Source organism: Abrus precatorius, unplaced genomic scaffold (assembly GCF_003935025.1).
Source record: "Abrus precatorius isolate BTA unplaced genomic scaffold, Abrus_2018 Scaffold6, whole genome shotgun sequence".
Classification (NCBI taxonomy): Eukaryota; Viridiplantae; Streptophyta; class Magnoliopsida; order Fabales; family Fabaceae; genus Abrus; species Abrus precatorius.
In genome coordinates, this window is record NW_020874406.1 from 24,232,747 (window position 1) to 24,254,803 (window position 22,057).

Genomic DNA, 22,057 nt, shown 5'->3' on the forward strand with positions numbered 1-22,057 from the left:
TCAATAATTTGAGCAATATATTTTTTTAGTTCTAAAACTATCCTCTCGTTCTCCACTCAGAAAACTGCAAGAGCGAAAATCTCCAATACGTGATTTCATATTAAGTTAGACAACAACAGTAAATAATATAAAGTTTCTTGAAGCAATGGCATACCGTCAATTCAATTTTTTCTTTCTAGGCATAAACTTTTATATCATTTGTTTTTCTAGCATATGCAGCGCAATCTTGGTTTGGCGAAAAACCTAGTTAAGATAAAAAAACAAACAAACAAACAAAATGGTTATCTCTGCATACAATACATATAACAACCCACATACTTTGAAACACATCTCTTTCCACTATAATAAAGTCATAAAATTAGAGTGTGTTGACAAAATAAACATAGTTATAATTAAATTATATAAATATGAGATGGTGTAACAGGAAGTAATATATATGTGTATAGCATCGTTTAACATATATAAATTGTATCTGGTGAAACGATATAAATAAGTTAAGACTGAACGTCCCTTACTATTATGTATTTTTATTATGAGAACCTTACTTTATTTTTATAACTACACTTATTTATATGATATTAAAGTTCTCTCAATAAATAAATTTGGCACATATTTTTTTTAATTTTTCTTAATTTATTTACCTTGTTAAATTTTTATCTATTTCATGCATATATTTATTAACTTTTCATGTTTTCAATCCTTTAAATATTTTTTTTTTCATTTTCATTTGGTGAAAGAACTTTATAAATTAGCACAAGGATTTTTTAAAAATTTTCTATTTAAAAAATGTATAATTTAATCACCCCATTTAAATTAATTTTACCAACTTTTATTTTATTTCAGGTTTATTAAATTTTCATATTTCTAGCCTTTTAAAGTTTAAATTTTTGTCAGTTTTTAATAAAATTTTAAATAAATAGCAATGAAATATATTAATATTTAATAATTTATGAAAGTTTTATTTTATTAATATTAATTTTAAATAGAGAAAAATAAAATATACATATTCATATAATATTAATTAACTATTATGTTTAATTTGTTACATATAATATTCAAAATTTTCTTTTACTTTTTTTTATGTCATAAAAAGTTAAAAATTAGTTAAAGTAATAAACAAAAATAATTTTAGCAATTAATTTTTTTAAAATCCTATAGGAAAATTTTAGTAAAAAAAATATAATATATAAATGAATTATGAATAAAAGTTATAATTTGTACCGTGTATCACACGGGCATTTTATAGACGAACACTAATCATTATATTTAAACATCAAATCTCGCAACTGAATAATTTAAGGGTGTGTTTAGAGTTTCGTGGAGGAGACGACATGGACGAGATAGAAGGAAAAAGGGGGAAGAGAGGGAAGGTTTAGTGTGTGAATGTGTGAAACAAAAACCTAAATTGGGAGAAAGTGAGGAGTAAGGACTAGAGTTGTGTATATATACAATATTTAAAAAATTATTAATAAAATATATTATAATAAAAAATTAAATAAGTTTTATGATTATTATAAATAATTTATTTATATAAATATTTATTTTCAGTTTTTAGTACATATTATTTGATACCTAGTCACTATAAAAGTGTCAACTATTTTAGACTCAAAATTTAGGCATAATTAAAACTCTTCACTCATCCCTTGAAGTCATCCCTTCATGTAAATGAGTTAAATTATTCATGAATTATCAAATTTTGACTCAATAAATATTTATTTAAATTTATTTATTTAATTTAATAATCAAACTTTATTATAAAGTTAAATTAAATTATTTAAACGAGTTAAGCTCAGAATTTATAAGTGTAGTATTGATATTTTGTGAATAATTTATATAGATATGCATGCTTAAATAAATATAATTTTATTTATTACGTTTATTTAAAATTAAAATTTTAATTATATACATTTATAAACAATTGACCATAATTTTTTTAAAAGAAGTATACTATATTTATAATAAACAAATCACAGGACAATTTTCATGCAAATAAAATTATATTTTACAACTAGTTTATTTTACATTTAACTAAAAAAATCCATTGAGTACTAAATTAGTAAAAAAAAAATTCAGAGCTTATAAGAAAAATAAACAACTAATAAGTATAAATTTCAATATTTTTAATATATTAAACTTAATCTTAAATCGAACTCGTTTGATAAATTAACTTGAGCATTCAAATAGATATATATTTTTAAATAAAAAATATTTTTATTATATTTGTTCTCATTCAAATAATATATTATTTTCACTCTTTTTTTTTTCTTGAATAATTTTCTTGATTTCATCCATTATTCAAACATACCCAAACCCAAAGTATCCTGTTATCAGTGAAAATAACGTTAGCGAAACGGTAATGATCTAAATCTTATGAAGGGGGCAAAAGACAATCGAAGGAGCTCTTTCTAAGAAAATCCGATGAGAAAACAGTTTTTTTTTTTTTTTTGGGTACGTCAATGGTTGTCATCGTTTGGGCAATGCCATGTTTTTCAGATTACTTAATTCCCATATTCTATATGCTTTGAGTATTGAGTACTCCATCTCCATCCACACCCACCTCTCAGTTCATCCGTAGAAAAATATTATGACTGACTTCAATCGATTTCGTACAAGTTTGTGGGATCAAAATGGTAACCAATTAATCATCTTTCTTTTTCAACTTTGCCTTTTGTTTGTTTGTCTCATTGATTAAATCTTTTAACTTTTCATAATTAATTCATTTAATTCGAAATTAATTACTATAGTTAATTAGTGTTTAACTTTAGAAAGTTTATTATTTAAGTTAATTTTGCGTCAATGATTTATATAGGATTTTTTTCCAATTTAATAACTAAAAACTATACCATTTTTATATATAAATGGTAAAATGTATTCTGACATTGATGTCGTTAATTGGTCAAGGAGATTCCTTGTTTCTCACTTGATATAGAAGTTAGTTGGGAGAAGATTAAATTGAATTGACTTCTCATTTATCTTCAAGGAATTTTCACAATATTTTGTTTTATTCTCCAAGTATTGTCATATTACTATTCCATGTTTCTTAAAAAAATTTTAAATATGCTAACTTTTACAATAAATATTTAAAATTTTCCATTGCCAGTAATAAATGTTTGACAAGTGGAACAACAACCAAGTACCAAAAAACAAGACTCCTTTAATTTAACTTAATCATTAATCATTAACTACGATAAAAAAACATTAATTATTCCTTAGTTCCTTAATTAACATTCTCAATATCCATAGGCTAATGTCGTTGACACGTGTTGACAAGATGTACCGCACATGCATCCCATGATTGGGGTAATTGTCATCCACGTCAGCACTTTGGACGGTTATTTCTCTCTCATCACCGAATCAACGTCCAATATTTTCTGATTGAAAGCATATATATTTTTGTTGAATTTTTAACTACCATATAATATATAAGCCCGGAATGTATCACTGTAAGACGAACGAGGGTGCACGGTAAGAGTGTAAGACCCTCTCTCTTACCGTACATCAGAATAACCGGTGCAATCTGGACCGTTGGATGAGAAAAGTGAAAAATAAAAATTGGTCTATAAATTTAGAAGAAGACGAGTTTCTGAGTGATTGGGTTTGTTTCTCAGTGTACCCAGAAACAGAAGCAGAAGGAGGAAGACGATTAGCGAGAGAGAGAGAAAGGGGGGATAGTTGGCGAGTTAGGGTTTGGAATTCAACTCACTGAGTCTTTGCATTGTGTCGCCGGCTTTTTCTTTCGCCGGAGAAAACTTTTTCTCCGATCTCCCCTGCTTTTGTTTTAGATAGCGTAGTCGTTTGAAAGGTCCGGTTTTCCGGCGAGGAGTATGGGGTTTTCCAGTGATTCCTGATGAATTGAGTGTGGGGTAATTCCCGATTTTGACCTAAAGCAAAGGTTTTTACTCAAATTTTTTACTGGGTTTCTTCTTCTTCTCGATTTTGGGTTGAGAAGACCGAGCATGACTGTGTGTCATTGTGATTGAGATTTGGGGTTGAAATTTTTTTATATAAAAAAATAAGAAAAATTATTCTTTTGAGATTCGGATAATGATCTCTTTTTTCTTTTATGCTTTTCTGGGAGTGTAATATCTATTAAGACAATTTTTGCTGACACTCAATTTTTGGTAAATGGAGCAGAAAATCTAGGCTAAGTTCTTTAACTTGCTAAATTGGGTTTGATATTTGAGGAAACCTTGATAAATTTACAGCTTCAGTTTCATAAGTGCCTATGTTTTTTTAAAAAATAAAAAGGTTTTGGCTTTTCATTGATTGTTTTTTATATTAATAGTTTTGCTGGGTTGAATTTATTCTGTGCCCAATTTTCCAATTGATTTCCTTCTGTTAATGAATGGATCATTTCCTAATATAGTGGTTACTGCTACAGGCAGGAACCACTGGCCATTCCGTGTCTCAATTTTTTTGGCTTCCAAGTCTGTGGCTTTTCCCTCATTCTTTCACAAATCCTTGGTCCCAGAAAGAGCTTCACTCATTGTGACCCTTTAGCTTTGCTAGTGGAATTGCAACTATGGCTGTCTCTTTGACACGTTTGTCTTGGTGGTTGTGGGGTGGCAAGGAGAAAGAGCCTGTTTCTAGTGGCTCACCTTTGAATTCATCTTCTGAATGGGGTTTTAACTTGAAGGAAAGAGAGTCTGTGAAGTTCCCTTTGGTTAAGGGAACTAAGATAGCTCCTTCTCACAGGAAGGATAGAAGGAAATGGAGGAGCAGGGAAGAGAGGAGAGTTGATAGAGAGTATGATGTTGTGTTGGTGCTATCTGATGACGATGGTTGTTTCTCAGGCTCTGAATCTGATGATTCTGACTGGTCCATTGGGTGGTTGGAGCCTCATGGCTCTGATTTTCAGAGTGATGATGAGTCAGATAATAGTTTTGCTGTGTTGGTTCGTTGCTATAGGCATGCCTGCAAGGAGGTGGAGGGTTCAAACAACAAGCTTTTGAGTGCCATCAAGAGCCTTCCAAATGAATTTTCTTCTGGTAAGATTTAAAACGTACTATTGAAACATGTAATATTGTTTTCAGTGAGTTATGTTGGTCTCTATGAAACTCCTGGCACTGTTTAGCTTTTCTGAGTTGATTAACTTCTTTATGCTGGTTCTTTAAAGTCAAATAATATTTGTTCAGGTGCTTTTAAAGTTTTTCATGTGTATCGCATAATCCATAATTTTTTAGTTGGTTGTTTTGGCCTTGTTTTGTATGCTGCTATTAATGGAAAAGTGTGTCTATCATTATCACTCAGCATGCTATTGCTAATGTACCGCTTAATAACTATTCAAGTACAAGGGTGATTAGGGGTTCTGGCTTGGTAAATCCAAATAGGGAAATACATAAATATAGAACAAATTTCTTAAAATTGTCTTCAAATGCATCGATCTACGAAGCCTTTGTCTTTTATTTATTTATTCTTTATATTTTGGCGTGTGCATATACTATAGGGGCATGTTTTTCTATCCTGTGGGTTTTGGCTCCTCTTTTATTTTCTGGATGCTTTCTTGCCTGATTTGCAAAGATACTGTCTTTGCTTTTCTGAGCTAATTTTCTTTGTTTGTTTGTATCTTCTCTGTTTTATATATATGTAGTCTTAGCTTGAAATTTTTGCTGAAGGCGGTAAATCGCTTTTACTGAGTAGTTTTCATCGTAGAGAAAAAGTTATGCACTTAAGTAACTTCAAATTCACAATCTGATTAGTCCTAAATTCCCCTGTACAAGCCGCAGTCGAATGATCACTGACTTCTTTTGTACGACACAGATTGATTCCAATTAACATATGGCCCTGAATAGCTTAGTGACTGCATACTTTTCTCTCATTGTTGGCCTTTTGTTCTTGGATTGCTTACACTGCGTTGACTGTTGGGCACATGATCTTCTGGCCTATTGAGTAGGATTTGTAGATCTTTTCTTCGACCCTTTTTTTTTTTCAATAATAAATTGAAATAAAAGACAAGTGAATACTATATGATATTATCTTAATAAGTTGCTTTTAAAATTGAATAACTTTTATCCGTCATATTTCATACCTGTTTCTTTTTTGTGTTAGGAAAATGAGTCCTGGTTTTTCATATTTTTATGGTTGAATGTACGCTTATAGTTAAAACAACTTATAGCCTAGGACATACGGATCAAGTTTGATTGAAGTTGAAAAAATTGCATACTCGAAACTGTAAGTTGGGTATTATTGTGTTTAAAATAAAAGCCTACCATTTTCAATTGCGCTGTTTGTAAATCAAAACTGGGAAAGTTGTCATGTAACGAATGATGGCTGTGATTTTACGTTGTACTTTTGTTGGAAATCAATGGAGTGAAAGCATTCCTTTACAGTGCTAAGTTTTCTTATGATCTGTTGATACATTTATCTGTAATATAACATCTTCCATACTGATTGAATTTGCAGCTGGCAACAGTTATGTGGAACACTGGTTGGCTTCTCTTCAGAATTTTGAAGCGTAGATTTCTGCTTCATCTATGACTAAGGACCTTTCTGACATCCTACTAGAAGTAGAGGAGGCAAAATAATCCATTATCCATCCCGTGTATTTTTTGTACATAGAATCCTCTTCTCCTCTTGTTGTAAAAACTTCAATTGAAATGGAAATTTTCGGTCTAGAAAATTATATATGGCCAATCAATCTCTACTGTAATAAAAACGATTTTCATGTGGATATGGAGTTATAGCTGAGGATTGCTTGAGCCATATTTTGAATAAGATGAGTTTTTTTTACTCTAATATATTGCCCATGGCAGCTGAATACAATTATAAACTAATAAAATATTTTAAAGGGATAATGCAACTGACAGTCTTGATTACCTATTTAAAATTTAATATTTTATAACGCGTGTCTAGACATATAATAAGAAAATTATAAAATTTAAAATATGTTGTATAATGTAAATGGACAAGCAAAAAATACAATTAACTTACAGAAAAAAATACAATTCACTTATGCATCGCTAACCGATTAACTTATTCTTTTCTTCTTTCATGCTTGCTTTTTTCTTTGATTTTTTTTAATTCCAATTTCAGTTTTATTTCCCCACATCCCCTGCCGAGACTATTGGCTGTAAATCTGCAGAACCCTTTTCTCAAAACCGCTATATCAAGTGTTGGACCACATGAAAGTGTGACGCTACGATGAACCATATAATATAGAAAGGAACAAGAGAATAAATTTGATGAATATTTTCTCAGTTGATTTAGAAAATGACACTTTCTTCTTAGCATTGAGGATTGACTTTAATGCGTGGCTGTTTTTATGCCAAGGAATTGAAGTTTTATGAGAAATTAGAATTCATAGAAGTGTTATTTATATTTACATTCCATATACTGTGCATGACGGTATAAACTATGATAAAATGAATTGTTTGTCTCTGCAATTTCCCGTTGTTTCTTCCCTTATTTTCTGTCCTTTCTTTCTTTGTGCATAAGTTACAACGAAACATAGAACTTCGACCTTGAAATTATAACGCAGTGAGTAATCAGTTATGCCATGGGAAGAGGAAAATAAAACAAGCGATAAAGACAGTGAATGATTTGATAAGGTAATAATATGCATAAAAAAAATAAAAAAATAGCATTTTCCTCCTTTTTCGGAGTATGAAGATAAAGATGAAGAAAATGAAAGTAAAAGGAATCTGTTCTTTACATAAAACTTACATTAAGAAAAAGGTATGCGAAAGGTATCCTCCTATCCCAAGATCAAAGTCTTTGATGATAAAACCATGGGTTGATTTGATTGTCACCTCATTGTTATCGTTGATGATGTTATTATCATTTTTTAAAAACGCCGCAAACAAAATATTAATATTGGTAGTAAGTATCACATTGTATGGATACTTTTGAACTTTAGTAAAATTTTGTTAATTAATATCTTAAGGACGCAAATAAGGAATTTGAAAATAAAAGATATTAAAAATATATCGAAAATTATGGTGAATGGGTATCAAGCAATGTTTTAAAGATGGCTGGCCTTTGAAAAAAATAAATAAATACAAGTATTTAAAATTATAAAAAAGTGTGCAATTAGTTTAAATAAACTTTAAAAATATCTAAATTCTTTAAAATATATATTTATACTAAAGAATTGAAAACACCGTATCATTTTTAAAAGCGAAGGTGCTAAAAAAATTAACCTCTTAATAAATGAATTCTAATCTTATATACAGGACGAAAATCTTCATATATTTCTCTCTTTCTTGATTATTTGAGACGTTACTTTATTGATAAACTATGTGCCCCTCTAACTTTCTGCCTTTCAAATGATTCGTTTTACTCGGTTCTTTTTTCATGGATTTTTTTTAAAAATTCCCACTTACGAGTGTATTTTTTTTTTTTCAAAAGTAACAAACATTCCGGATATTACACCAGCAAAATACATTATAATTTTTAAATTTACGAAAATCAAATTGATCTGATGTAAAATGGCACGCAGATTTTCACAAACATAAATAAGGATAACGAGTAAAGCTTGTTTTTGTAATGTCCATAGAAGAATGGACTTCTCATAATTATGTAATATCAACAATTTTTAATCAAATATACGTATTATTTTTATTGAAACTTTTTTATATGCTTTTTTTTCCCAAATTGACAGGAATGCAAAAAGGCCAAACAAAAACTTGAATATGTAACTAGGTGGTAGGACGATGGATAAAATTTCTCTTTCAAAAGATTTTGGTTTTCTTTCCAAATCTTCTTATTTTAGAAGAAAGGAAGAACATATTTATAGAGTAGTGAACAGAAAATGCCACCAAAACAACAGAAATACTGAATTTTCTATTTGGGGCGCATCGCTAAACTTTGTTGTAACAAAGTGTCATCTTTCCGCGACAAAAGTCGGCCATCGCCAACCTTACATTACAGCTTTTCTAAGCAACTTTTTTTGTACGATAAAATTTAGAAACTACTCTCTGAATACAACATTGTTTTTTCAGGAGAAAAGAAAAGATATACAATAATTTCTACTATGCATTAATTTTAGATTAAAAATTTAACGTCACATGTTAGGGCTTTAATAAACAATCTTGAGTCTATTTATTTCTGCAGTGTAAATACAAGTTTGGTAGAAGGAGAAGTAATTTGCTTTGAAAAAGGTTATCTCATGATGCCATGAATACATGGTTGCAACAAAAAAAGTTTCAACAAGCGAGTGCCGTGTAGGTAGGGTTTTTTTTTTTTTTTTAGGAAAAATATTAAATATAACTGACAAATTATTCTAATTAAATTATGTGCAAGGGACGTGAATTTTTTAAATGTACTCTTTTCTTTCACATAATTAGAAAAAAAATTGTATGGTGGAGACCATTTTCCAATCATATTATGTCATATATAAAATTTTTATAATTTATAAAAAAATAAATAACACATGATAAGATATGAATAGTAGAGATTGCAGGATGCTATTTAATAGTAGAAATTTTATTAAATAACGCATGGTGCTATTCAATAATCACTTTTGCATGAATATAACTTAAAAAAATTGACCATAATAATAACATATACAAATTAATTTTTTAAAATAGTAAAGACACTTTTTAATACTTTTGAGATTTGTTTTTGTTACAGCTTTATCATGAGATTAAGTACATATTTGGATTAGATTATATAACAAAAATTTAAAAAAAATTTAGAGAATTTTTAAAATAATTGTTTCACGATAATACCAATTATGTCTTGACACTTCGATACTATTACTACCAGAAAGTTTTCCCAACAAGTATATTTGTTGAAAGTTTGAGCTTCGATCTCACATTATTGAGAAGATGACCCACTTATCTAAATATTTTTTACTATCTTCTTCAAAAAAAATTCTTTGGTTTTCTCATTAAGACTATTACTTATTATAATATATATATATATATATATATATATATATATATATATCTGTGTGTGTGTGTTTTTGTGGCTAATTATTAACATATATAATTTAGGGGATTTAGTTTCTATAAATTATGTTTGAATTGATTAATAAAATAAAACAAATGCATGAATTATTATTAAGTTATAAAATAAAATATAGAATAAAAGTTAATAGAATTCAATTCATTTAAGCCTATTATATTTATTAACTTTTCTTCCATCCGAAATTGAGGGACAATGGATGAAACATAAAAGTTAATTTCACACATCTAAAGTTGAAATATTGTGTTTCAATATACTCAATTTTATTTTAATCTAGTCCATTATATTATGTTTAAATTAACTTATAAAGTGAAAAAGTAAAAGTACATTGAGAAATCATTTTTTTAAAATCAAATGATAATTTAAAAGGGTGAGAAATATTTTAATTTAAACAAATGATATGCATATTTACTTTTTGATTTTATATATATGTTCACTTTTAAAAAAAGAATTAGATTGAGAAAATAGAAAGATGAAAAGAGGGGGTACTAAAGCAAAAGTGGAAGTGGTGGTGGCAAGGTAGGTGATGGCAAAGCTGGACAGTGCCACCACGGGCACGTGGGTGGTTCGTTGTTGATGTCATGCACATATTATTATTCTTTATTTCATTTTATTGCAACGCTTTTTCAAAAGAAAGGTTTCGACATTAAATTCGTGCGAAATTTGCTCCCCTCCATCATCCCACAACATCTTCTTAGTTCCCACGTTTTCTCTCTCTCTCTCTCTCTCTCTCTCTCAGAATCTCTTTTCATTCTTTCGTTGATTCTCTTTCCTTTTTTATTTCTTCTTCTTCATCCTGATTTTCTTTCTATTTTATTGTCTTGGTCCCTTCCTTTACCATCATGGAAACCATGTTTCTCTGAACAGCAAGAGTAAAAGGAGAAACACGGTTTGCATGCTTTTGACTCTCACATTATTAAGATCTTAATATCAAGGACCACGGGGTGAAGACATACATTATTAGCAAACAACAACAACAACAAAAAGAAAGCATCAACATGTTGCAAAGAGCGGCAAGCAATGCTTATTCATGGTGGTGGGCTAGCCACATCAGAACAAAGCAATCAAAATGGATGGAGCAAAACCTTCAAGGTGATCATTTTCTCTTTCACGTAATAAAACATGATCAACTTTTAAATGGGCTGCCGAAAAAATGTAAATGGCTTAAAATATATCAAGTTTTGACGATAAATTCAATTCATTCTGGAATTAAACCTTCAAGTTATGTTTGTTTTACATGAAAAAGGTGCTATATATTATATATTTATCCTTAATCAGGAAATTCAGCTGCTACTGAGTAGAGGTTTAAGGAAAAGAATTTGATGTTGTGATATATACTCAAACTCGAGGTTTAGTTGGTTTATATATATGATTCTGAAGATGCTTCTCAACGTACTTTTATTTCCAAAACTGGGCCTCAACTAATCAAAAAGTATACACTTTATCACTTTTTAAATCGAGTTTTTGGGACTGAAGTCTTATTCCAAAACCCGATGTTTCATTCCATTCACATAACCCTGCTTTTGTCCAATTTGTGCCAGAGAATGTCTCCAATTTTTCACCCCTACTGTTCTTGATGGAATTACTTTCAAACGCCGATACGTTGTCCAGCTTCATTTTATTTTTTAAACAGTACTGATTTGAGAAATCAGGCAAAGTTTGCATTCCTTGAAGTTGTCGAAGTCATTTCCAAATATTTTAGAAGTGATGTTTACCACTATCCTATATGTGTACATAAATATGGACGGTCATTTACTTGCATTCCTTGTTAATTAGACTATTCCTTTGATACATGTAAGTACCTGGCAAACTAAAATATATATACAAAAGTGCAGATCTGGAGGAAAAGGTGCAAAATGTTCTGAAGCTCTTAGAGGAGGAAGGAGACTCTTTTGCCAAGAGAGCAGAAATGTATTACAAAAGGAGACCAGAGCTGATAAGCTTTGTGGAAGAATCATTCAAGGCTTACCGAGCTTTAGCTGAACGATATGATCACATATCAACAGAATTGCAAAATGCCAACAACACCATTGCTTCTGTCTTTCCAGATCGAGTCCCATTGATGGATGAAGAGGATTATGATGCATCACCAAGGCCTCCAAGGAAAATACCAGAAGGATTCAAAACAAATATTCCAAAGCCTCCCCCTAAAGATTTAAAAACCGTAGTAACAAAAGCAACAGCCACAAGGAAATTTCAGTCCAAGAAGACAGCCACCTCAGGTGCTGCTACTCCTAAAGTTCCTAAATCTGGATTGAGCAGAAATGAGGCACTTAGAGAGGTTGACAAGCTCCAGAAACAGATTCTTGCTCTACAAACTGTGAAAGAGTTTGTAACGAGTTCTTATGATAATGCCATTGCTAGGTACTGGGAAACTGAGGAGCAAATCAAGGAATTGCAAGAGAGAGTTTCCATTCTGCAAGAAGAACTAGGAGAAGGTGTTGTTATTGAAGATGACGAAGCCCGCCATTTGATGGCAGAAGCTGCTCTTAAATCATGCCAAGAGGCATTGACACAGTTGCAAGAGAAACAGGAAATATCACTTGATGTAACCAGGATTGAGTCCAAAAGGGTGAAGGATGTCGAAGCCAAGTTGGCCTCTCTCATGAACGAGTTCCATTATGATCAGAGCAATTCGAAAGAGCCAAGCACCAAAAGAGATGTAAAAGAAATAGCAGCAACAAAGGACTTGGAAGAAAATTTGGACAGATTGACTCAGCAGAGACAGGAGTTGCAACATTTAAAGGAGAACATTAAAGAGCACTTTGAGACTGCCCCCAATTCATCACTCAGTGTGGCAGAAATGGCAGAGAAGATAGATGAGCTTGTAAACAAAGTGATCAGCTTGGAAACTGCAGTTTCATCCCAGACTGCTCTAGTAAAGAGATTGAGATCAGAAACTGATGAACTTCATGACCAGATCCGAACTCTGGAGAGTGATAAGGAAAATCTCATAAAGGACAAAAATAAATTGAATGACCAACTGAGAAAAATGGAAGAAAAGGTGCATGGAGTACAGGATCTAAACCAAATTGTTGAAGATCAAAATAGCAATCTCCAAACACATTTCACCGAAGCACAACGTGATCTTCATCATCTCTCAGAGAAAGTCCAAAATGTACAGCCAGGAGAGGAGGCTAAGGTCACAGATTTATCACATCAGCAAAAGAATCTACCAGGCCAAGCTGAATCAAAATATGAGCCTGAAGGACAAGTTCCATTGAATCAAGATGATATCTTGTTGAATAATATGAAATCAGAAAAGGAGCTCACCGCTAGTCTGGTGGAAGATAATGTAACATCAGATAACAAGCTTAAGGTCACTGGCTTGCCAGAAAATGGTGTACCCGCTAACGAACTCAAGGTCACCGGTTCACCAGAAAATGATGTGAAGGAAGTAAATGAGGTTAAGGTCCCCAGTTCCTCAGAAATGGAAGGTGCATCCCCATTGGAAAACAAATCTCCAAAAGGGTTAAAAGAACAAAAGAAGACTCTAAATCCTGGCAATGATGATGAAAAAGCAACAGTTGCTCTGAGCAGTACTACAGAAAATCAGGAAGTCAACCGGCACCCGGCAAGCAACAAGGCAGATAGTTCTTCGGAGAGTATTGAGAAACAGCAAGAAAATTATGATATGCAAAGTTCATCTGAGAGAGAGAATGCTCTCAAAATTGATCCCGAGAAGCAGGAAACTGCACAAAAAGATGAACCTGATTGGCAACAATTGTTTATGAGTGGAATGCAGGACAGAGAACATGTTCTGCTGACTGAGTATACTAATACTCTTCGGAATTACAAAGATGTGAAGAAGAAGCTCGCTGAAATAGAGAAGAAAAATCAAAACAACTTTGGTTCATCTTTGCAGCTGAAAGAACTGAAGACAGCTAATGCCATGAAAGATGAAGAAATAAGGCTTCTGCGTCAGAAACTAGGTCTCCTGCAGAGAAGCTTGGAGGGAAATGAGGATTTGACAGATTCAACTTCAGTATTGCCAACAGAAAATAACAACTTTGAGGAACTTTTTAAAATTCAACAACCTGAATGTACATCAGCCATTGAAGAGAAATTCCGGTCAAATATGGATGAAATTCTAGAGCAGAACTTATATTTTTGGTTAAAGTTCAGTGCTTATTTCTCTGAGATACAGAAGTTTGAAACCACTATAAAAGATTTGCGTATGGATTTATCAAAATTTGAGGAAAAAGGGAAATCATCAGAGGGCAGTGGTAGCATAAAATATTCTATAAAATCAGATGCGAGACCGATTTATAAACACCTCACAGATATCCAAACTCAAATAACAGTCTGGATGGAAAAAAGTGCCTTGCTGAAAGAAGAACTGCAATGTAAATTCTCATCTTTGTGTGACATCCAAGAAGAGATAACAGCAGCATTGAAAGCCAGTGCTGAAGATGATGACTTCAGGTTCACAAGCTACCAAGCTGCCAAGTTCCAAGGTGAGGTTTTGAACATGAAACAGGAAAACAACAAGGTTGCTGATGAACTTCAAGTGGGTCTAGATATTGTAACATCTCTCCAACTAGAAGTTGAACGGGCTCTTGTGAACTTGAATGATCAATTTGGATTCTCAGCATCAAAGCGACAACAAAATGGCCAGCTGAGACAATCAGAAACTCGGGCCAAGGTTCCTCTGAGGTCATTTATCTTTGGCCCCAAACCAAAGAAACAATCTATTTTCTCCTGCATGACCCCTGGAATGCATAGGAAATACCGGGCTGCCTAGGAGTAGAACTCATACGTAAAATATTTTTAGTTCCCTACTGTATTTTTTTTAATTTTTCATCTCTTTCTGAAAATTCTTTTGCCAGTTATATTAGGTTGTGTATTAAGAGTGCCCTTGCTTCACAGAAAGGTAAGATAATCATTTTTCATTTTTTCTTGTCCATAAGTTGGTTAAGTATGATAAGATGTAGTATTTGGTTTACACTTCTCTTTATATTTTGAGCAACTTTTAGGGTAACTGGCCAATGACAGTTTTGTGGCTTTCAATCCAGTCTTAACTAGAATGGTAGTTTGTATTTTGTAACATTATTAAATGGCAATCACTTATTCAACACCCCCCCACCCCCCCAAAAAAAAAAGAAAAAAAAAGAGGGAAATCATCAATCGGTAACACAGTGGATGATACAAACTCAACATAAACCCGTGAGAACTATATAACCGTAATCGCCTCAAAAAAACCCAATATAATGGCAATAATTTTTGGTTACAAATTGATTCGCTATATAATAGTTATCCAATTAACCCAATTTCCTAGACCTATCTTGCCACTTGTACCTACAGACGAAAGTTATCTTGCTTTTCTCTCAAGGCAAGGAAATAACACGCTCCTATACAAATCGAGTGCCAAAACAAGGTCCAGTTATGTCATGATCTGTAAGCATTCCATATGCCCTCTGTTAAGCAGGTGTCTACCCTCCATGGAATAATGATCTCACTAAACAGGTGGAACATGTCATCTAAAGACTAAACCAAAGGAGAATCCCAAAACTAAGAAAACGAAGATAAATATTTCACTATCTTCACTTGCCCTTGCTGGCATCTTTTGGCAATTGTACACCCATAAGACCAAGCAAATTTGAAGCAGGACCAGGAAGACCTTGTTGGGAAGAAAAGGAATCAAGAAAGCTTTTGACTAAATTTACATCCATATCTACAGGAGAAAATTCCTCATCCACATATCTGGATGCACTTGATGTTCCCTGAAAGTGAATTCACAAAACAATCAGTAGTCGTTCCACTGCACTATAGCACTTAAACTTGCTGAATCCACAGTTTGCCTATTTAACGTATTGCCAAATGGAACATCGCTCCTACTTATAATTTGTTTCTTTCCTTTCAAATGACCACGTAAGTTTTGAGGTTGAGCAATATTTATATGGCATTAAAAAATCATGCACATGCAAACAAAATACCTCATCCTTCTTCGAAATTTGTTCATTAGCACGGACAAAACTTTTCTGAAGGGTGGTTGCATTTATTTCTTCATTCATAGCATCAGAATAGGACTGCATGAAAGTATCCTCTCCATCTTCATTATCCTCAGCAGATTCAGCCATATCACTCTCATCAGAATCATCTACACAATCATCAATAAAAATATAAAAACCCACAGGACTTACTAAGGGGGAAGGCATATACTAATTGACTGAATAAGCAATATATTTGGTTGAATTCCAAGAATTAATTCATTATGCATACTTCCAAGTACCAGTTATTATAGTGGCAAATTTCATCCAGCTCACAGTATCACAAACAACCAAGGTAATTGATCTATGTTCAATCGAGTAACACCAAATTTGAATAGATAAAGAAAAAACAGGGTACTCACAAGCAAGAATGAACTCCATGTAACTATTATGCACTTATTTGGTGAAACTAATTTATACAGAATCCTCTGCATGGAATTTTAGATTAGTCAAGTAACGACTAATATTTTAGTAAATAACCATTCATATTTAACAGCATTAATAAGATACCAACTATGCATCCTGAAATCGATGTGCAGTAACACACTGAAGACCAGCTACAGGTAACGTGCTTAAGTCCAAAAGATAACTCTATTAGTCTATGTCATACTGATGGTTATGCTACAGATGGGTGTTCAAACTTCTTTGAGAATGTCACGCGCAATAAAAGTTGACTTGAGATGCAGTTAAGTTCAACAATTCCCTTTTATGTATTGTTAAAAATGGGGGTTAAAGCTTAGCACAAGCTACACTTTGAATTATCTGTTATTTCAAGCACTACACCATATTATAGTTTTAGACTTTTTTGGGTTGGACGAGGGTGTATGTGGGAGATTTACATTGTACTACCTTTCTCAAGAAAGAACAACAAAATCTGAAAAGGTACTATCAAAGCAGCCACAATGACCAGCACTTGTCACAAATCATTGACTGGATGGTTGAAAAGGACTCAGAAGAGCCATTTACCCTTGTTCTACTAGAAATTAATGAAGTTAGTATTGTGTGATACAATAGTAAGAATACAATTCCTTAACTCAGGGAAATGAATCGTGTGAAAGAATCAAAATCATTGTCGGAATCGACTGAATCATACAAATCAAGGCTCAATTGTGAATGTGCACAATGGCACATGATTTCTCTGCAAACTGGGCAGCATGCGAATCAGGTAAGGTCAGTGTGACTCGGTCCACAAAAAACCCCTGAAAAAACCTCCTTTTTTAATTTTTGTGTGCAAAAAAGACATTTTCAACTTGTTTCTCCTTTTGCCAGTCAACCCATTGTTTATATTCAGAGAAAAGCCTTGTTTTCTCATTCCCACCTTTGCTCTTCCTCTTCTTTGCACTGTTTGATGTTGTTCCCTTTATTTCCTTGTGCATTATTATGGTTCTTTCTCTCAACTTCTCACTCCCTATTCAAGATTTATGGTGGTGTTCCCTGCCTTAGCAACGGTTCCTATTTTTTATTTCTTTTCTCCTCCTTGGTTGTTTGCTGTTTAGAGAGACAAATGTTTAAACCTTGCTATAGTGATTTTCTATCATTTTTTTTTTCTTTTTGAAAGGCTATATGTCGAATTTGAGCAATCACCTTTTTTTTTTTTATTGTAACTCACTATTATGATTTAAATCCAAACTTGCTTACAAGCGTGTTACATTATTAACTATATACTATTTGACTTCAAAATATATTAGATATTTTGATATTTCTTTATGTTATAATGCTCTTATATTTATGTTTTTTATATTTTAAATTATTGATCTTAAATCTTACGATTCGATTCACAATTTAAAAAATAAGTTTTAAGATTCACAACTTAAATCTCGATTTAATTACCTTGCTAAAAATAGACATCCTACAATCACACATACGACTTCTAATTCTTCTCATCCTCCACAATTCAGAGAGGGAAAGTGTTGGAGAATGTGAAAATAGAAAATGGCCAAAAGTAAGTTCAAGACTAAATGATGTGGACCAAAATGTGTGTACATACATGACATATCGTAAAAACAGAAGTGTATTAATGTAATGGTGTAACAGAATTATTATACAAAATAATCCATTTGCAGAAAATAAGTGCCAACACGTTAGTTCAACATATAACAATTAATGAGAGGATTTGTTTAAGAAAAGAATCAAAAATTATAAAGAAAACTTGCTTAACCAAACAATTTATGACTACAGAGTATCAAGTGACCAAAATACAATGAAGATCTTACCGAAGTCCAGGTCAGATGAAGATCCTTCCTCAATATTACCATTGGCAACTTCACCACCCGGAGGTTTCATTATTGATTCCATGTCTTTAATAAATTGATCCACGTCCAGGTTCACTTCCTTATTCCTTTACAAGGTAAGTGCCCAAGATAAAGAGATATTAACATAATGAAGTAATATGGCGAAATCACAAAGGTATCAAATCAAGTATCACCTAAATGTGTAATTGTGTATCACTGTACTTATCATGACAGCATTACTGAAAACTATCGTAGCAAGACAAATAACTATAAGTGCAGTATAATTATTTAAACCAATAATAAAAATAGAACATGTTCTTCAATATATGTATGTACGTGAGTATGGGTATATCAATACTTACCTTACCAATTAGTACTTAAATAAGTAGAACTCCTAAATATGCTCTATCACTATAAGTGCAGTATAAAATCAGCCTTTTTTTTGTTACAAAACTATGGAACTCTGAATCCATATCCACGTCAACAACCAACCATAGCCAAAAATAAATCATTATCATGACATCCTTTCCCTGGAAAGATGTCTATACAATACAATAGGTGTCTAAAGCATGCATATCAAATAATATACTAAATGACGATGTATATCATTGACCTAACCTGTCTTCAGGAGCTTCAGCACCCTCGTAACTTGACAACTTATGGACAAATGCCTGCATGGTCTTTGCTATATCAACAGGATCAAACTCACCAGCATTGGAACCAGACGATACACCAGTATTATCACCCTCTTTCGCTTTCCCTTTCTTTTGGTGTTTTAAGTCATAAAGGTCCATCTCCTTTTGTCTTTCCATAAGAGCAGAGTTCAACTCTTCCTCCCCATCGTAGAGCCAGGAATCATCATCAGAAGGAGGAACCTCCTGACCCTTAAAATCATCCGCTGAATGAGGCAAAGCGAGAATTTCATCTATGCGTCTTACAGGAGCATTCATTAACTCACTGCACCAAACTTTCACCTCATCAAAACAATAACAAAAACCAACGGTTATGGAGCTAAAAGCAAAAGGAGCAAACAACGAACCTGGCGCTGGAGTGCAGAGAAGTGTTCCTATAATACTCTTCAGCATTCTGCATCAATCTCTGATACTCAGAAGAACCCGGCAGCAAACCTTGGAAGTAGCCACTGCTCTCCAAGCTCTTCTTAAACGCTTCCCAAGTGCTCCCTTTCCCATCCATCCCATCACGCTTCCTCTGCTGATACATCATCTCCAACCCACAAGCTATCTTCATCCCCAACTCCGCCTCCACGTACGCCTCTCTCTCGCTCCGACTCGGAATCTCCGGGTAACACTTCGGAGCCTGAAAAGCTTGCTGCACAAGCTGCGCGTACATGGCCCTCGACATCTTCACCGAAACAATCACTAGCTCCTCGCTCCTTCCCCTCTCCAAGAACCTCTCCATCCTGGCCGCGAACTTCATTGTGTCCACGTCCCTGTCGTAGAACCCCTCCACTGCCAGGGAAATAAAGCACGGCTCGTGCTTCAAAACCTGCGCCACCGACACGGGAACCCTAACCCGAACCCTATGCATGTTCTTCCGCGCCTTTTCAGGGTAATCCTTTATGCGGTTCTTAATGGCGCGTTGGACAGGGTCAGGGGCGAGGGATAGGGAGGGGGAATCGGCGATGAATTTGAGAGAATCGAGGAGGGAAGGGGAAGGAAGGAGGGTTTTAGGGACGATGTGGAGGTTACCGGAGCGGAGGAAGATGCGGTTGAGGGAGGTGTTGGGGTTGAGCCAGCGAGGGAGGTGGAATGCGGCTTCGATGAGGAGGAAGTCGCCGTCGGAGTCCCAGACGCGGAGGGAGAGAGAGGGGAAGTTGATGGAGATGTGGAAGAGGAGGAAGACTGTGAACCATTCGTCGTCGAGGTTGTCGCCGTAGCGGAGGTGGCCGTGGAGGTGGTGGAGGTTGGAGGAGGAGGGGCATGGGCATGAGGGGTTTGGGGGAGCGGATATGGAGAGAGTGAAGGGTTGGTGTTGCCATATGTAATCAGTGGTGAAGGGTGACACTGTTTCCAGGATTTCCAGGTGGAGGGATTGGAGGGTGCTGGTTGTTGTGGTGGTGGTCGAGTGAGGGTATATGGAGTAGAAAACGGTGTCGTCTGATGCGCGGGGAGAGAAGATCGAGGAGGAGGAAGAAGAAGGAAACTCCATTGCTCTGCTACTTTGCTCACAGTTCTTGAATGTTCGTTCGAGTCCGGGGAGTTTCTCATAAACCCCTTTAAACCCTCTAGGTTGTATCTCGTTGGAAACACGTAGCATGAATGAAAAGTTACATAGTACTTAATTTTTGCAGTTCGTGATAGATATCAAAAAGGATTTTAGTAAACATTTATTGTAGTTACAATAATGTTTAACCTTAACATTAACCACCTTCAACCATTTTAATCTTTATTGTTTATACATATTAAAATTGAATAAGAAAGTAATAATTTAAAGAAGATCCTTAAAAAATAGTTATTTTTATTTTTAACTTTTAATATTTTTAAATAATAACTTTTTTTTTCTTATTCTCTTGCTTTTTTATGTAACTTTTTTCGTAACATTTTTTTCTAACTATCAACTTTCATCTTCTAGCAACTATGTCAAATTTTTTATAAGCTGTTCTAGTGTATAATGTCATAGAATGTTAACTTTTCATTCTCTGTGTACTTCTTTTTTCTTTTATTCTTTTCTTTAATTGCATTAGTAAGGACGTTCAAAATCTTTAAACTGATTCAAAATACTGATTCCTATAACTTTTGTACTCACAATTTGAAAAAAACAAAATAAATCGATAAAATTGAAATAATGAAAATGAAAAGTTGTGAGCGATGGAGAAAGTAAAGCGGAGAAGAGGAAGGAAAAGATAAATAAGATGAAAGAGTCATATAAGAGTAGGAAATTGACTGCTTTTGCATGGAGATGCAACATTATATGTAGGAGCAACCAATAAGAGATTTAGCGAGTCGTCGACAGTGAGAAGAAATGCAATGAAAGAAAATAAATAAATATTACTACTTAAAAATTCCAAAAGTTAACGGCAACAATGAATTATTTTTAAAATATTGTAAGATAATATTGATTTGTGCTTATAATGAACTTTTCATTGTCTTGACAATAAAGATCAATTTAATTAATCATGGTTAACATGAGAGAGTAATGTTTGTTAATATTTTATTTGACTAAGATAGTCATAAAGAATAGCTTGCGAACAATGAAAATATAATATACTAATAAAATTAAACACAGATGATAAGTAAATGGGTAATTCTCTTATAATTTTGCTAAACTATTTATGGCGATTGGCCATTTTAAAGCGACAAGTTCCGGTGGAAGTATAAAACGACCAGAAGTACTATAAAAACAGCCACAAAATACTTATAAAAAAAATGACAGCATGAACCAAGTCATACTAAATTGTTAAAATTGTTGGGGGTTTACCCGTTTTGGTAAAAAGGCCTCAATGATTTCTTCACCTCAAAGAAAAAAATTATATGTTAAAAATATAATAAAATAGAATATAACCTTAAGCTACAAGTCTTCAAATATAGTCAGTTATCGGCATGAGTAAAGTTTGAATTGGACCGATTTAGCTCTTCTCTTTCCATCACGACATCATCATCCATGTAGCGTGTAATAAATCAATCTAACTACTCCACTCCACTTTCACTCGCCGAGTCTACAAAACATCCTTGAAACACAAGAAAAGAGCCAAACACATCGTTCCCCACCGAAAAAGCAACTTAATAATAAAAAACATAATTTTTCTGATTCATTCTTCACTCTTCACTCGGCTGCAACACTTCTCTCATCAACGGCCACTCCAGAGGGACGTTTTGGTAATTCTACTCGTACCTTCCTTCCAAGGTCGTTTTCAACTCCCACACAAAAGCACATTGTTTACCTCTTCTCTTCCTTGTCTTCACACCATTT

General features: G+C 33.3%; 3 protein-coding genes across 4 annotated transcripts; 2 read left to right on the top strand and 1 right to left on the bottom strand.

The window, feature by feature from the left end:
- Positions 1–3,590: 3,590 nt before the first annotated feature.
- Positions 3,591–6,697, top strand: LOC113869238. Its single transcript, XM_027505467.1, has 2 exons — positions 3,591–4,988; positions 6,403–6,697. Exons 1-2 carry the CDS (start codon positions 4,523–4,525, stop codon positions 6,456–6,458), a joined length of 522 nt encoding a protein of 173 aa, XP_027361268.1. The 5' UTR covers positions 3,591–4,522; the 3' UTR covers positions 6,459–6,697.
- A 4,207-nt stretch (positions 6,698–10,904) lies between these two features.
- On the top strand, positions 10,905–14,990 carry LOC113869953 (protein NETWORKED 2D). Its single transcript, XM_027506511.1, has 2 exons — positions 10,905–10,998; positions 11,742–14,990. The coding sequence occupies exons 1-2, from the start codon at positions 10,905–10,907 to the stop codon at positions 14,648–14,650; spliced, it is 3,003 nt and encodes a 1,000-aa protein (XP_027362312.1). The 3' UTR covers positions 14,651–14,990.
- A 41-nt stretch (positions 14,991–15,031) lies between these two features.
- LOC113869077 (protein ecdysoneless homolog) lies at positions 15,032–20,392 on the bottom strand. Of its 2 annotated transcripts, none has more exons than XM_027505217.1 (5): positions 19,167–20,392; positions 18,746–19,084; positions 18,110–18,234; positions 15,843–16,006; positions 15,032–15,629 (listed from the first exon to the last, which is right to left on the bottom strand). In XM_027505217.1, exons 1-5 carry the CDS (start codon positions 20,294–20,296, stop codon positions 15,450–15,452), a joined length of 1,938 nt encoding a protein of 645 aa, XP_027361018.1. In that variant the 5' UTR covers positions 20,297–20,392; the 3' UTR covers positions 15,032–15,449. The 2 variants fall into 2 exon arrangements, with proteins under 2 accessions (XP_027361018.1, XP_027361019.1); XM_027505218.1 differs by having other exon boundaries at positions 15,167–15,629; positions 18,746–19,080; positions 19,163–20,392.
- Positions 20,393–22,057: the final 1,665 nt, after the last annotated feature.

What these genes read in the sequence shown, in the direction of transcription:
- LOC113869238 (XM_027505467.1), top strand. Translation starts at nt 4,523, where the DNA reads ATGGCTGTCTCTTTGACACGTTTGTCTTGGTGGTTGTGGGGTGGCAAG. An exon ending in TCCAAATGAATTTTCTTCTG is followed by an intron (nt 4,989 to 6,402) that starts GTAAGATTTAAA and finishes TTGAATTTGCAG; the next exon opens with CTGGCAACAGTTATGTGGAA.
- LOC113869953 (XM_027506511.1), top strand. Translation starts at nt 10,905, where the DNA reads ATGTTGCAAAGAGCGGCAAGCAATGCTTATTCATGGTGGTGGGCTAGC. An exon ending in GATGGAGCAAAACCTTCAAG is followed by an intron (nt 10,999 to 11,741) that starts GTGATCATTTTC and finishes ACAAAAGTGCAG; the next exon opens with ATCTGGAGGAAAAGGTGCAA.
- LOC113869077 (XM_027505217.1), bottom strand. Translation starts at nt 20,296, where the DNA reads ATGGAGTTTCCTTCTTCTTCCTCCTCCTCGATCTTCTCTCCCCGCGCA. An exon ending in TCTCTGCACTCCAGCGCCAG is followed by an intron (nt 19,085 to 19,166) that starts GTTCGTTGTTTG and finishes AGTTTGGTGCAG; the next exon opens with TGAGTTAATGAATGCTCCTG. An exon ending in AAATTTCGAAGAAGGATGAG is followed by an intron (nt 15,630 to 15,842) that starts GTATTTTGTTTG and finishes ATTCACTTTCAG; the next exon opens with GGAACATCAAGTGCATCCAG.